General features: G+C 52.6%; 1 protein-coding gene across 1 annotated transcript; it reads right to left on the bottom strand.

Annotated features, from left to right (window-relative positions):
* Window positions 1-4103: 4103 nt before the first annotated feature.
* Window positions 4104-13879, bottom strand: FUT2 (fucosyltransferase 2). The gene is made up of 2 exons (XM_047789946.1): window positions 13666-13879; window positions 4104-5683 (listed from the first exon to the last, which is right to left on the bottom strand). The coding sequence occupies exon 2, from the start codon at window positions 5679-5681 to the stop codon at window positions 4662-4664; it is 1020 nt and encodes a 339-aa protein (XP_047645902.1). The 5' UTR covers window positions 5682-5683; window positions 13666-13879; the 3' UTR covers window positions 4104-4661.
* Between the last annotated feature and the right edge of the window lie 219 nt (window positions 13880-14098).

Here is a 14098-nt window from a genome sequence, read left to right as displayed (position 1 = left end):
TGGCTCGGATCCCGAGTTGCTGTGGCTCTGGCGTAGGCCGGTGGCTACAGCTTCGATTCAACCCCTAGCCTGGGAACCTCCATATGCCATGGGAGCGGCCCAAGAAATAGCAACAACAACAACAACAACAAAAAAGACAAAAGACAAAAAAAAAAAAAGAGTGGGCTTAAGGGTTTGGTTGAAATAAATGAATAGAACCATTATCGAGATGGGGATAGAAAGGAGAATGAAATCAACGGGAAATGTTACTGCAGCCATTTTCGAAAATTCCAACCAACTACGATGTTGCTTTAATTTAGAAGCATGTAAAATGGGCCCTCCCCAAATACATTTTTAGGTGTACATTAAGAAAACAGAATGCGGGGAGTTCCCATCGTGGCGCAGTAGTTAATGAATCCAACTAGGAACCATGAGGTTGCAGGTTCGATCCCTGGCCTTGCTCAGCAGGTTAAGGATCTGGCGTTGCTGTGAGCTGTGGTGTAGGTTGCAGACGTGGCTCGGATCCCGAGTTGCTGTGGCTCTGGCGTAGGCCGGTGGCTACAGCTTCGATTCAACCCCTAGCCTGGGAACCTCCATATGCCATGGGAGCGGCCCAAGAAATAGCAACAACAACAACAACAACAAAAAAGACAAAAGACAAAAAAAAAAAAGAGTGGGCTTAAGGGTTTGGTTGAAATAAATGAATAGAACCATTATCGAGATGGGGATAGAAAGGAGAATGAAATCAACGGGAAATGTTACTGCAGCCATTTTCGAAAATTCCAACCAACTACGATGTTGCTTTAATTTAGAAGCATGTAAAATGGGCCCTCCCCAAATACATTTTTAGGTGTACATTAAGAAAACAGAATGCGGGGAGTTCCCATCGTGGCGCAGTAGTTAATGAATCCAACTAGGAACCATGAGGTTGCAGGTTCGATCCCTGGCCTTGCTCAGCGGGTTAAGGATCTGGCGTTGCTGTGAGCTGTGGTGTAGGTTGCAGACGCAGCTCCGATCCCCTGTTGCTGTGGCTCTGGCGTAGGCTGGCAGCTGCAGCTCCGATTAGACCCCTAGCCTGGGAACCTCCCACATGCTGTGGGAGCGACCCAAGAAATGGCAAAAAGACAAAAAAACAAAACAAAACAAAAAACAAAAAAACCCAGAGAATGCTAAATTAATAAATTAACATGTAGTTTATTTCCTTTTTTTTTCTTCTTGTTTTTAGGGCTGTAGGTGCAGCATAGGGAAGTTCCCAGGCCAGGGGTAAAATTGAAGTTGAAGGTGCCGGCCGCTACCACAGCCACAGCAACACCAGATCTGAGCCGCATCTGTGACCTACACCACAGCCTGAGGCAACGCCAGATCCTTAACCCACTGAGCGAGGCCATGGATTGAGCCTGCGTCCTCATGGATACTAGTCAGGTTCTTAACCCATTGAGCGGCAATGAGAATGCCTCCTTTTTTTCTTTTCTTTTCTTTTTTTTTTTGGCTGCCCAGCAGCAGATGGGAGTTCCCAGGCCAGGATCAGATCCAACCACAGCTGCAACCTACACCAAAGTTGTGGCAATGCCAGACCCTTTTAACGCACCATGCCCGCCAGGGGTTGAGCCTGCCTCCTGCCACTGCAGAGATGCTGCTGATCCCGTTGCACCCCAACGAGAACTTTTTTTTCTTTTTTCCCTTTTTCTTCTTTGGTCATGTCCATGGCATATGGAAGTTCCCTGAAACCTGCACCACAGCAGCAACCTGAGTCACTGCAGTGACAATGCCAGATCCTTAACCCACCGCATCACAAGGGACCTTACCGTTTTCTTTTTTTAAAATGGCAAAATCTGGTCCAGTGACCACCTCCCATTCCAGGTGTATAAAATAAGACTGGAAATTTGAAAGCGGAGTCCTTAAACAGAGTTATTGAGAAACCCGGCAAGTTATTATCCTAGCGCGTACCGCTGCATCCCATTCCATGGGTACCAGGCCACACAGAAGGGGCCCAGAGAGAACCACCCAGAGAGATGACAGAGGCCTGCAAGGAGATGTGAGGTAGTCATCGGAGCGTACGTGGGCACGTGGGCAGACTGCTCTTATTTGCCCTCTTCGAAATGAGATGTGACCACCTGACTTGCTGCAGTCGCTGAAATGTGAGTGGCAAACCTTTTTTGTCCTATGTACCCATTTTGGGGGCATCTTCCCAATTCTCAGGCTACTCTTTCATTCTCCTTTCTTGGAACCAACCGCCAAACACGTACGGCAGCCACGTTTGTAGTCGGTGACCCTCCCCGCCGTCTGATGGAGGCAGGCAGATCCTTTCTTCCAGGGATATGAAGCTGCCAGAGACACTCGGTGTCTCGGTTGGGCTCTCGAAATGAGACTTCTGCTTCCTCCATCAGCTCCCCAGCCCACCATCGCTGGGTGCCGGGGACGTCACAGGAGCCATCTCCGTGTTCTGCCTCCACCCTTGCCCCACAGCCCTGTCTCCGCGTCGCAGCCAGATATGCCCACACGGCAAATCAGATCATGGCCTCCCCTCATTAAAGCCCTCTGATTCCCACTGGCCTCAGACTAAACCCCAAAGCCCTCATCATGTCGGCCAGGCGTGTCTTGCGCCACTTCCGCCCCCTCTACCCGTCTCTCTGCTGCAGCCACACTGGCCTCACTGCGCTCTCACGTATAAACAAACTCTCCCCCGTCACAGGACCTTTGCACATGCGATCTCAAGTCTGGTGGGGAAGTTCATGTTGGCCCACCTTACGCCAAAGGCAGAAACGTTTCTGCAAACACAGAGACTAGTCTCTTGAGTTGGCTATCCAGTTATCTATGGCTGCCTACCAGATGATCTCAAAACTTGGTGACATCCGACAAGCAATTATTCTGCTCACAGGACTCAGGAATTCCGATATGGCTTATCGCTACCACACGTGGTCAGGAGCCTCAGCTGGGTCTCTCTAAATGCTGGGTTGACTGGAACTGTGGACTCATCTGGAGGCTTCTTCACTCACACAGCTGATGCCCGGCCTGGGATGACTTGAAGCTGGCCTCGGCCAAGATGTTTAAATCGGAGCACCTTTGTGTGGCCTCTGGTTGGGGTTGGGCTTCCTCACAGCATGGCAGCTTCATAGCTGGACCTGTCACGCGATGAGGACATCTGAGGACTCCAAGAGCAAGGGTTCCAGCAAACAACCTGCAAGCCGTGTCGTGAGGAAGTCCAAGCTATCCCACCCTGCAGGACACTCCAGTGGTGCTCCGCATACACACAGCTGCGTAGCAGAACCCAGCCACTGTTGCAGGGAGCAGTGAGTCACCCAGCTGACCCACAGAATAATGGGCAATAATGAACTGCTGTCATTTTAAGCCACCATGTGTCGTGAATGCAGTCCTGGAGAGCAGGGCTTCTGTCTGTTAGCTTCACCACCGCACGTATTTACTGAAAGAATGAATGTACTTTCATCAAGTTCCCTGAGCCACCCTGGCTTCAGTTTTTTTTCTTTCTTTTTTTGTTCTTTTAGGGCCACACCTGCAGCATATGGAGGTTCCCAAGCTAGGGGTTGAATCGGAACTACAACTGCTGGCCTACACCACAGCCACAGCAATGCCAGATCTGAGCCACGTCTGCAACCTACACCACAGCTCATGGCAACGCCAGATCCTTAACCCATGGAGTGAGGTCAGGGATTGGACCCTCATCCTCATGGATGCCAGTCAGGTTCTTTAACTGCTGAGCCACAACAGGACCTCCCTGGCTTCAGTTCGCAAGGATAATCATCACGGGCACCGGAAGCCAGGGTTGTAGAGGTGGAGCACATGGTCTAGGCTTCACATTAACTCCTAGCCAATACGGCTATCTTGTCAAAACTGGAAAAAAGGTCCCCGCTCTGGGTGGACTAACTAGAAAAAAGTGAGCCTGAGTCCCAAGGACATGTGGCTTGGCGAGCAGACTGGGGGCTCTATTTAAGCCCCACTTGCCTCCCTGGCCAGGTGCCTTTGTGTATGACCAACCTGCACAGCAATTCAGGGCTTCTCTGTTTTGTACCCTACAGCCCTGCCTCCCTTCCTCCTTGGTAAGAACACCCCACTTTTGTTTCTGCAAGCCATCATGTCCTTCGGAGGAGGCTGATCTACTCCCCAGCTGCAGAGGGCAAAGATTTATTGACCTGAGGCTAATCCAATCCCAGGGTCTCATTCGTCATGCTGCGAAAGGGGTCATGTGGTCATCTGACGCAGTTCTGGCCAACGAGACATGGGGCCAGTTGCTGGAGGTTTTGGAAGGTTTCCCACATTCTTCAAAAGGTACTTAAGCGCAGATCTCTCTTTGCTGCGCTGGGAAGAGGTTATCTGTGTGGGACACCTGGGAATGCGGCAGCCTCTCGGGGCCAGGAGGACCGTGTCGGAGCTGATTTAAGACATTATGGCAGCCCAACCAGATGGATGGAGCCGGGGTCACTGACGACATTTTTCAGTTACTAAAGTAACTAACCCTGGAGATGCGCTGCCTCTGGGCCCTGCCGTGTGACATACACGAACATGTTATTTACACAAGTTAGTTGGGACTTTGTTGCTTGTAGCTGGAAGCATTATGATACAAGAGGGAAGTGACTTGGAACATGGAACAATGTGCTCCCTGTGCCTTGGAAGTGATCTTGGGGGGAGCCAGAAAAGAAGAATGGGGAGCCGAGGACCAGCCGACATCAGTGCTTAAGGAGTGGGGACAGGTCTGCCTCGATCCCAATCCACTCGGGCAGGAAGGCTGCCTCGGGCTTAAAGAGTTTGAGGAAGGGAGAGTCCGGGAGCGTGTAATTGGCCAGGTAGATGGTCTCTCCACCAGCGAGGTAGGCGGCCCAGATCCCGAACGTGCCAATGGTCATGACAGTGTGGTTACACTGCGTGAGCAGCGCGAAGTCTTTGGCGGGGGAGCCCTCGATGCCATTGCCGGCAAACACCACATCGCCGCGGGAGGCATCGATGTTTTCCCGACACCAGGCCATGCCGTTGCTGGAGACCACAAAGACGGGGGAGCGGTAGCGAGCCCGGAACCAGTCCAGGGCCTGCTCCAGGTACCGCCGGTCGGCCACCACGCCCTTCCACACGTTGGGCATCACGTGCACGTAGTCCCCCCGGCGCACGTGCACCCCCACGTAGGTGCTCGGCCGGCTCCCGTTCACCCGCAGACCTCGCAGGAAATCCTGGGCCTCCTCGCGCACGTGGTTGTGCAGGGTGAACTCCTGGAGGATCTCGGCGTGCAGGTGGTGGTAGAAGGTCCAGGAGCAGGGGTAGCCCGTGAGGCGCACGTACTCCCCCGGGATGTGGCGGTACCGCTCCTCCATCCAGTCGTTCAGGTGGTAGTTCTGCCAGGGGATCCTGCGGGCTGTGCTGGCGTGCAGGACCGGGAGGGTGATCCTGAAGATGGGGGCCAGCGTGCTGTGCATCTCGGGCGGGATGAAGGCTGGCCGCCCGTTCATCCTGGCCAGCGCGTACAGGGTGGCATACTCCCCCATCTGGTTCCCCAGGCGGCCGATGGCATTGATCGTCCACATGCCCTTCAGCTGGGGGCTCGAGGGGCTCTCTGTGGTCACCTGCGTCACCATCTGTAACTCCCACGTGGGTTGAATCTTCACCATCCTCTGCTGAAGGTGAAATATGGTGGAAGCCGTGAAGACAAAGAGGATGAAGGGACCCGTGGGGAAGAAAGATGCCTGCATGCTGAGCATGGCTGTCAGGGGAGGGAGAACAGGGAGCGGTTAGCTTGGGGCTGGAGGCCCTAGGGGTGGCGCTTGAAGCTGGCAGTGCAGTTGTGCGTACAACCTTGTGTAGATGTTTCTGCGTGTGGATTTACTTTGTGGGTGCGTGGAAACCAATACTCAGGTGCATGTATGCAGGTACATCGCTAGATGAGTGTTTTGAGGGTGTGTTTCCCCTGGATTCATATGTGCATGTTTACACACGTGGATATATATGTGTTCTGTGTATACCCACAGGCATGGCATGTGCATCGTTTGACTATACCTGGGTATCTTATATATTGTGTATGTATGACTCTGTGTGAGGTTGTGTGCATACAAATGGACGCTGCATGTGTAGGGTACCTTGTCTTGCATGGCTGTGAGTATACAGGCACGCCTCCTTCTAGAGCACTTTGAAGATAGTGTGTTTTTTACAAACTGAAGGTTTTTGGCAACCCTGCCTTGTCAGATGAGGGTTAGCATTTTATTTTATTTTGCTTTTTAGGGCTGCACCTGTGGTATATGGAGTTGCCCAGGCTAGGGGGTCAAATCAGAGCTGCTGCCACCAGCCTACACCACAGCCACAGCAATGCCAGATCCAAGCCATGTCTGTGACCTACACCACAGGTCACAGCAACACAAGGTCCACTGAGCAGGGGCAGGGATCAAACCCGCAACCTCATGGATCCTAGTTGGATTCGCTTCCACTGCGCCATGACGGGAACTCCAGGGTTAGTATTTTAAAGAAATAGTGTTTTTTTAAGGTATTTACATTGGCTTTTTTTTGTCTTTCATCTTTTTAGAGCCACACCCATGGCATATGGAGGTTCCCAGGATAGGGGTCGATTTGGAGCTACAGCTGCCGGCGTACACCACAGCCACAGCAATGCCAGATCCTTAGCCCACTGAGCAAGGCCAGGGATTGAACCCATGTCCTCATGGATACTAGTCAGGTTTGTTAACCACTAAGACTTGACAGGAATGCCACATTATTTTTTTTAGCTATAATGCTGTTGCACGCTTAGAAGACCACAGTATAGGATAAATACAACTATTATAGGCACAGGGAAGCCAAAAACTTGGTGCGACTTACTTTGTTGCAATATTAGCGTTATTGTGGTGGTCTGGAACTGAACCTCAACTATCTGAGCTATATTTGTATTGTGTAAGCATAAGGTCGGGTACCACACACACACACACACACACACAACGCACATGTCATGTGCAGGTGGCTGTGAACCGATAGTGCGTGGATTTATATCCTGTGAGTGTACGTGTGTGGGTATCTGTATACTATATGATGAGCACAAGTGTGTGAAGCTGCTGCTTCCTGGGGACCCAGTTTCCAGAGGCGTCCATCGTTGCGTGCCCTCCCCATCCACATCCTCCTTGATGGGAAACTGCACTGCCCATCAAGAGCTCAACCGCTCGACCTGTCCACCGTCCTGGCCGCAGATGACTGACACCGAGGTAAACACCTAGCTCCACGGCGGCTTCTCCTTTCTTTGGCTGAGGTCCTGACCAGTGCAGGTTTGCTCTCAAAGAGGTGGTGACCAATTCCCTCTCTTTTTTCTTTGCATTGTGGTTTAATTCAGAATCCCTATGCTATACAGTAAGCCCTTGCTGTTTATGTATTTTAAATATAGTAGGTTTTTTTTGGGGGGAGGGTGCTGCACCCACAGCACATGGAGGTTCCCAGGCTAGGGGTTGAGTCGGAGCTGCAGATGCCGGCCTGCACCACAGCCACATTGGATCTGAGCCGCGTCTGCGACCTACGCCACAACTTGAGGGAATGCCGGATCCTTAACCCACTGAGTGGGGCCAGGAATCGAACCCGAACTCTCATGGACGCTAGCCAGGTTCTGTTACCACTGAGCCACAACAGGAACTCCTTAATAGTAGTTTGTATCTGCTAATCCTAAACTCCTAATTTATCCCTTCCCCACCCTCTTCTCCCTTTGGTAATCTAAGTTTGTTTTCTATGTCTGTGAGTCTGTTTCTGTTTTGTAAATAAGTTCATTTGTATCTTATTTAATTTAATTAACTTATTATCTTGCTTTTTAGGGCTGCGCCTGTGGCATGTGGAAGTTCCCAGGCTAGGGGTCGAATAGGAGCTGAAGCTGCCGGCCCACACCACAGCCACAGCAACGTGGGATCCGAGCTGCATTGGCAACCTACACCATAGCTCATGGCAATGCCGGACCCTTTAACCCATTGAGTGGAGGCCAGGGATTGAACCCGCATCCTCATGGATACTAGTCGGGTTGGTTATTGCTGAGCCACAACAGGAACTCTGGTATCTTATTTACATTCCACACATAACATATGGTATTTGTCTTTCTCTTTCTTACTTCACCCAGTATGACAATCTCTAGGTCTATCCAGGTTGTTGCCAATGGCATTGTTTCATCCTCTTTATGGCTGTGTAGTATTCCATGGTGTATAAATGAACCACATCTTTATCCATTCCTCTGTCATGCACATGTTGGTGGCTTCCATGTCTTCTATTGCAAATAGTGCTGCTATGAACACGGGGGTGCATGTATCTTTTCAAATTAGAGTTTTCATCTTTTACAGGTAGATGCCCAGGAGTGAGATTCCTGGATCATATAGTAACTCTGTTTTTAGTTCTTTAAAGAACGTCTATTATGTTCGCCATGGTGGCTGCACCAACTTACATTCCCACCAACACCCTCTCTGGCTTGTGTTATTTGTAGGCTTTCTGGCGGCAGCCATTCAGGCTGGTGTGAGGGGACATCTCATTGCGGTTTGGATTTGCCTGTCTCTAATAATAAGCGACGTTGAGCATCTTTTTGTGTGTCTATGGCCAAACCCTCTCGAGTATTTTCACTAAAAGGCTCAGAAGGCAGATGGCCGTGTTTTTTTCCTCCTGACACCATCTCAACGTCTAACAATTCAATTCTGACACAATCTACTTGGACTTACTCTCAGATCCTGCAAGTAAAATAGTACAGTTCCACAAGGCTGCCCCCAATTTCATTCGCCAATCAGCAGTCCTGGGCCATTCATACGCCGACAGACCAGCCACAGATGGGCAGTTCCCGTGACCCCTCCTCAGCCTTGGTTTGCTAGAATGGTTCACAGACTTCAGGAAGGCGCTTTACCTACACTTACTAGTTAATCGTAAAGAAAAATGAGAAGTCGGAAGAAAAGAGCCATAGGATGATGTCCAAAGGGTCTGGAGCACAGGGCTTCCGTCCTCTTGGAGTCTGGGTGGACCACCCTACTGGCTCATGTTTGCTGATTCAGAGGTTCCCTGAAACCCACTGCTTAGGGTTTTTATGGTGGTGTCATTGTGCAGGCATGACTGATTAAATCACTGGCCACCAGTGATTGACTCAATCTCTGGTCCATCTCCTCTCCCCAGAGCTTGGGGTGGGGGTGGGGAGAAGTGTTTGGAGCTGAAAGTGCCAATCTTCTTCTTCTTCTTTTTTTTTTTTTTTTTAGGGCCGCACCCACGGCATATGGAGGTTCCAAGGCTAGGGGTTGAATCAGAGCTATAGCTGCCAGCCCATACCACAGCCACAGCAATGCAGGATCTGAACCCAATCTGTGACCTACATCACAGCCCACGGCAACACCGGATCCTTAACACACTGAGCGAGGGCAGGGATTGAACCCGCAACGTCATGGTTCCTGGTTGGATATGTTTCCGCTGCGCCATGACGGAAACTCCATGAAAGTGCCAATGTTCTAATGAAGGCTTGGTGTCTCTGGTGAGCAGCTCCTATCCTGAAGCCATCTAGAGGCTGCCAAGAGTTGCCTGTCATCATAGGAGACACTCCTATCACTTGGCAGTCAGGAAATGCCAAGGATCTTGGTTGCTATGTGCCAGGAGCTGGGGACAAAGACCAAAGATCTTTCTGTGAAACCACAGCAGGTGATGCTGGAAGGGAGAGTAGGAATCGGTGTGGCTGGGACATGTCAGAAGCAGGCTGAAGCAGAGGGAACCAGTCACCAAGAGACACCGGAAGAGCTGGGCAGAGACCTCGAGACTGGAATTGCTTCAATTACCAGTCAAGAACTCCCAGAAAATCTGCTCATATTTGAAAAAGTACACAATCTGTTCTTCTCACCTCTGGCTACAACAGAAACTAGTTCCAGGAGTAGGGCGGCTGCACAGGACAGACCTTCTGAGAACATGTGGAACTCACTACGCTGTTACAGGAGGAAGGGGGCGTTGGGAAGATCCACCCTGGGACATCAATGTTGACCCAGAAGTTTGGCGAGTGAAGCAGGTGATTAAACTATTGGCTGGGATTCTCAGGATCAAGCCCCCCAAAGGGCGAGACTTTGAAGACGGGGTTGCTGAGCGTAAGCCAAGCAGCTGTAGGTAAAGCAGGAAGCGGAGTGGTTCTGACCCTCCATTATGTGGCTGGAAGCCAGGGAGGAAAAGCAGAAAAAGCATTACTTATGTCATCCCAGTTAACACATCATTATTATTATTATTATTATTATTATTGCTTTTTTTAGGTCTACACCCATGGCATATAGAGGGTCCTAGGCTAGGGGTTGAATCGGAGCTGTAGCCACCGGCCTCCACCAGAGCCACAGCAATGCCAGATCTGAACCATGTCTGTGACCTACACCACAGCTCATGACAATGCGGGATCCTTAACCCACTGAGCAAGGCCAGGGATGCTAGTCAGGTTCATTTCTGCTGAGCCGCAACAGGAACTCCCAGCTTTTTTTTTTTCTTCTTCCTGGTTGAACTACTGAACCAAGTGCCCACTGGGCAGAGAGCACTGGGGCTTAATCAAGCTGGTTGTGACCAGGCTGAAGCTGGGCAGCTGCCAGCAGCCGTGCAGGTGTGGCCCTCTGGGATTAATTATGGCTGATAAAAGCACAGGGCCTGCTGTATCAACATCCCCTCTTCTGATTTATTAATATATAGTCACTGAAACCCTCAGAGCCCATTAAGATCGCATGAGGGGTCTCTTTCCAGAAAAGACTCTGGCTTGCCAAGTGGATGTGAACTGAACCAACTCAGCTGGAGGCATGGGCCCTTTGGGTGTCCCCAGGTGTTGAGTCCGACCAGAAATAGACTTCCGGGTGGTAAACGACCTCTAGCCCCTTTTTAACCTGAAAGAAAGGAGCCGAATAAGCTGGGTTTGCTGAATAAGGTTTGTTTCGAAGCTCAGCTGCAGCTCACAAGTCTCAGCCTCATTGCCCACAAACCCCAGATAAGGCCCTGTCCTCATGGCCATGAAAGTGAAGCCTCCACATACTCAGCCCTGCATGGAATGAACCCGACTTGGTGACCTGGAGAGGACACGTCTCTCTGTGCCTAAGTGCACCATCTCTGGCTGTGGGCTGCTGATTCCACATTAGCTGTGAAATCCCTACCTCACCAGCTGTGTGATTCTGGACAAGTGAATTCACATCTCTGAGGATGCAAACTATGCCTGGCACATAGACACAGGCAGTACAATTTTGATATTATCACAGACAAAGCAGAAGGTGCTGTTTGTATGGGCTCTGGGCCAGCAAGCAGTGGGTTTCCACTTTTCCCATTGGGTGTGTGGGTCATGGTCAATTGTAGCCTTTAGACCAGATCATACACTGGGAGGAGTCGTACATGAATGTGACGGGAGCAGACCTAAAGGAGGGCTCGATTTCATCAGCGGTTGTGAATCCCGAGACCAACTAAGGCAGCGCCGTGTGGCCCCAGAAGCTGGGCTCAGCACGGAGCAGGCATCGGGACGAGCGCACAGAAGGAATGCAGCTCTCTACCTCTGTCGGTTCCATTTGCTCCCATTTGGGTTTTGTCTCCCTCTCTCACTGAGTCTCTGCCAACATCTCCCTGCCTCATTCATTTCCTTACATCCCTGGTAGTTTTCTTTTTTTGGTCCCTATTTCCCAACACCTAGTAGGTGAAAAAAGGAACATTGGAAGAACAGACCTTCGTACTCAAACCTCTTTGCCTCTGGACTGGCAGTGGGTGCCCCGAATACACCCCTGAAAATCTGTTTACAGCATACAGAAAGCAAGAAGGCTAGTTTCATTTGTTTTTTGTAAGAAGAAAAGCAGAATGTTCTAGAACAATGTCTCTCAGTCTCCCTGGTTCCCTCCTGCCTGACCCAGAAAGGGGGATGGGCAAATGCTGATGGGGCCTCACTGGCCTCCAGGCCTTGACCCCATGACCTTGACCGAGGCTGCAGGGAGAGGAGAAAGAGTTGGGGAGAGTATCACAGGGTGAAACCCAGTGTCTGGGAGCGGGGGCCTAACCACAGGCCTTTACCTCTCTGTCATCACCCCAAAAATGGGACAGCACCTCTCTGCAGGGCTGTGCAGTGAAGGCTGGGCCACATGGGCTGTCCTACCACCCGGAGCAAGCCTAATACCCCCAACTCACAATTATTTCTGGCTGGAACCATGTGTCCTGTTGTCATGCCCCGCTCCCCTTCCTCCTAGTTCCCACAGCTTTATCTTAATGAATTAAAAAAATGTTTATTTTTATGTCCACACCGTGGCATGTGGAAGTTTCCAGGCTAGGGAATGAAGCCGAGCCGCAGCTGTAGCAACGATGGATCCTTAACCCACTGCACCACAGGGGGAACACTCTCTTACTGAATTTTAATAGAGAAGCAGGTATAAAGACGCCTATTTGAAAGCTAAGGAAACAGAGGCTTAGGGAGTGGTGAGCAAGGGGGTGGGGGGGGCAGGAGTGGGGCAGGAGCTGGGAGGTTGGAGACTGGGAGGGACCCCCTGCGGGCAAAGGGAGCCCTGCCAGCAGAAAGGCTCTGCAGCTTCTGGCAAATGGAAGGAGCTTGCCTTTCCCTCTAGTCCTTAGAGGTCAGGAAATCCATCCCCTCTCCCTTTCGGCCCTCGGTCCTCACTGGAGGGCTCAAGGTCCCGTCCACCATCCGGGACCCCAGGGGGTCATCCCATGGTGGGGAGAAGTTGCCATAGGATATAGAATAGAAGAGAGCCCCAACTTTGAACCAAGCTCCAGGTCCCTCAGGAAAATGGGGGGGGGGGCCCACAAAAATCTGCCCAGCATTTATTTTCAACTTTCTAGTTCCCATCCCCTTCTCTCTGTTCCAGGCCTGGCCTCACCCTCTTCCCTCTTGGAGGCCAGCTGCAGCCTCTGTGCCTCTCCTCCGCCCCCCTCAGCCCCCAGCATCTGTTCCCAACCAGAGCTGGCCCTACCCCGCCTCAGCTCAAACCGTCCCCCTCCCCTTCCTCAGGCCCAGCCCAGTCACACCCAGTGATGAGCGAGTCCTGTTCCCGCAGCTCCGATGGCGCTTCCCCGCCCTCCTTCTCCCGCAGCTCAGGGCCCGCCCGGCGGCAGGTCCCTCCCCACCCACGCCGGCTCCCGCAGGTCCGCCCGGCTTCTCCCCCACCTGAAATTCACACTCTAAGCAGGAGCGCTGGGGAAGAGCCTAAGACAGAAAGTGGGGCTCCCACCTTGAAACCCCGAACAGAAAGGCTGAATCAGGATAGAACTGGGGAGTCAGAGAGCCGGCCACCTCCCGGGCGGCGCCAGGGCAGGCCTGCGCGGGGCGCCCACAGGGGCTCGGCTCTGGGCCGCTCCAGGGACTGCGGACCCTGTTCTGGCCTCTCACTCTCGGGGAAACCGAGGACAGGAAGGAGGGTGGGAGCTGGTGGCCTCGGGTGGGGATGGGGAGCGCGGCGGTGATGGAGGGGACTGGGTGCCAGCGACAGGTCTGCTGGGAAGGAAGGTGATGGGGGCTGAGGAGGGCGCTGGGGGCTGACCGGGAGGTCAGGGGGCCGGTGCGCTGGGGCAGAGGAGGTGGAGGCCCCGAGGCGGGGTCCATCCCAGAGCGGGTCAGAGGCCAAGGAGTGGCCGGTTGAGTCTCCACTTGGCCCTGAATCCCAGGGGTCAAGTCTCTTCCCAGCTCTCTGCGGTGTGTGAGTGTGTGTGTGTGTGTGTGTACGCGAGCGTGAGCTGCGGTGCAGGGAGCGCCCCCCACTCGCCATCTCTCACCTGGTTCTGGCCGGAAGGCAAAGTGGCGCTGCCAGCAGCTCAGCAGGCTCCCTCCCCTCGGGTCGACTCCTCTCTCCGAATCTCTCACCTTCCAGTACCAGGGGCCGAAAACCCCGCCCAAGATCTACTCTGTGGGTAGGCGGGGTGGCCAGGCTGCCCGAGCCAGGTGAGCCCAGAGCCCCTCCCCCTTCTTCCCTCCTCCCCCAGCGCTGCAGGGACTAGGGCGCCGGTGGCCAGGCAGCCTGGAGGAGGGCAGCCTGGAGGAGGGCCACCCAGGCCAACTGGGCCCGCTCCTCGGCCCGCAGTGATTTCTCATGGCAGACAACTGTTAGCACTTACTGGCCTACCAACCTCATCCCACCTTCACAACTCCGTGAGAGCCAAGACACCCTGTGCCCCTCGGTACAGCGGGGAGAACTGACAGAGAGAGGCC

The sequence above is a fragment of the Phacochoerus africanus genome, chromosome 8 (genome assembly GCF_016906955.1).
Source record: "Phacochoerus africanus isolate WHEZ1 chromosome 8, ROS_Pafr_v1, whole genome shotgun sequence".
Classification (NCBI taxonomy): domain Eukaryota; kingdom Metazoa; phylum Chordata; class Mammalia; order Artiodactyla; family Suidae; genus Phacochoerus; species Phacochoerus africanus.
Note: the sequence above shows the minus strand (reverse complement) of the source record. Positions and strands in the feature narration are given on the sequence as shown.

Coding starts and splice junctions, on each gene's coding strand:
- FUT2 (XM_047789946.1), bottom strand. CDS start 5,681: ATGCTCAGCATGCAGGCATCTTTCTTCCCCACGGGTCCCTTCATCCTC.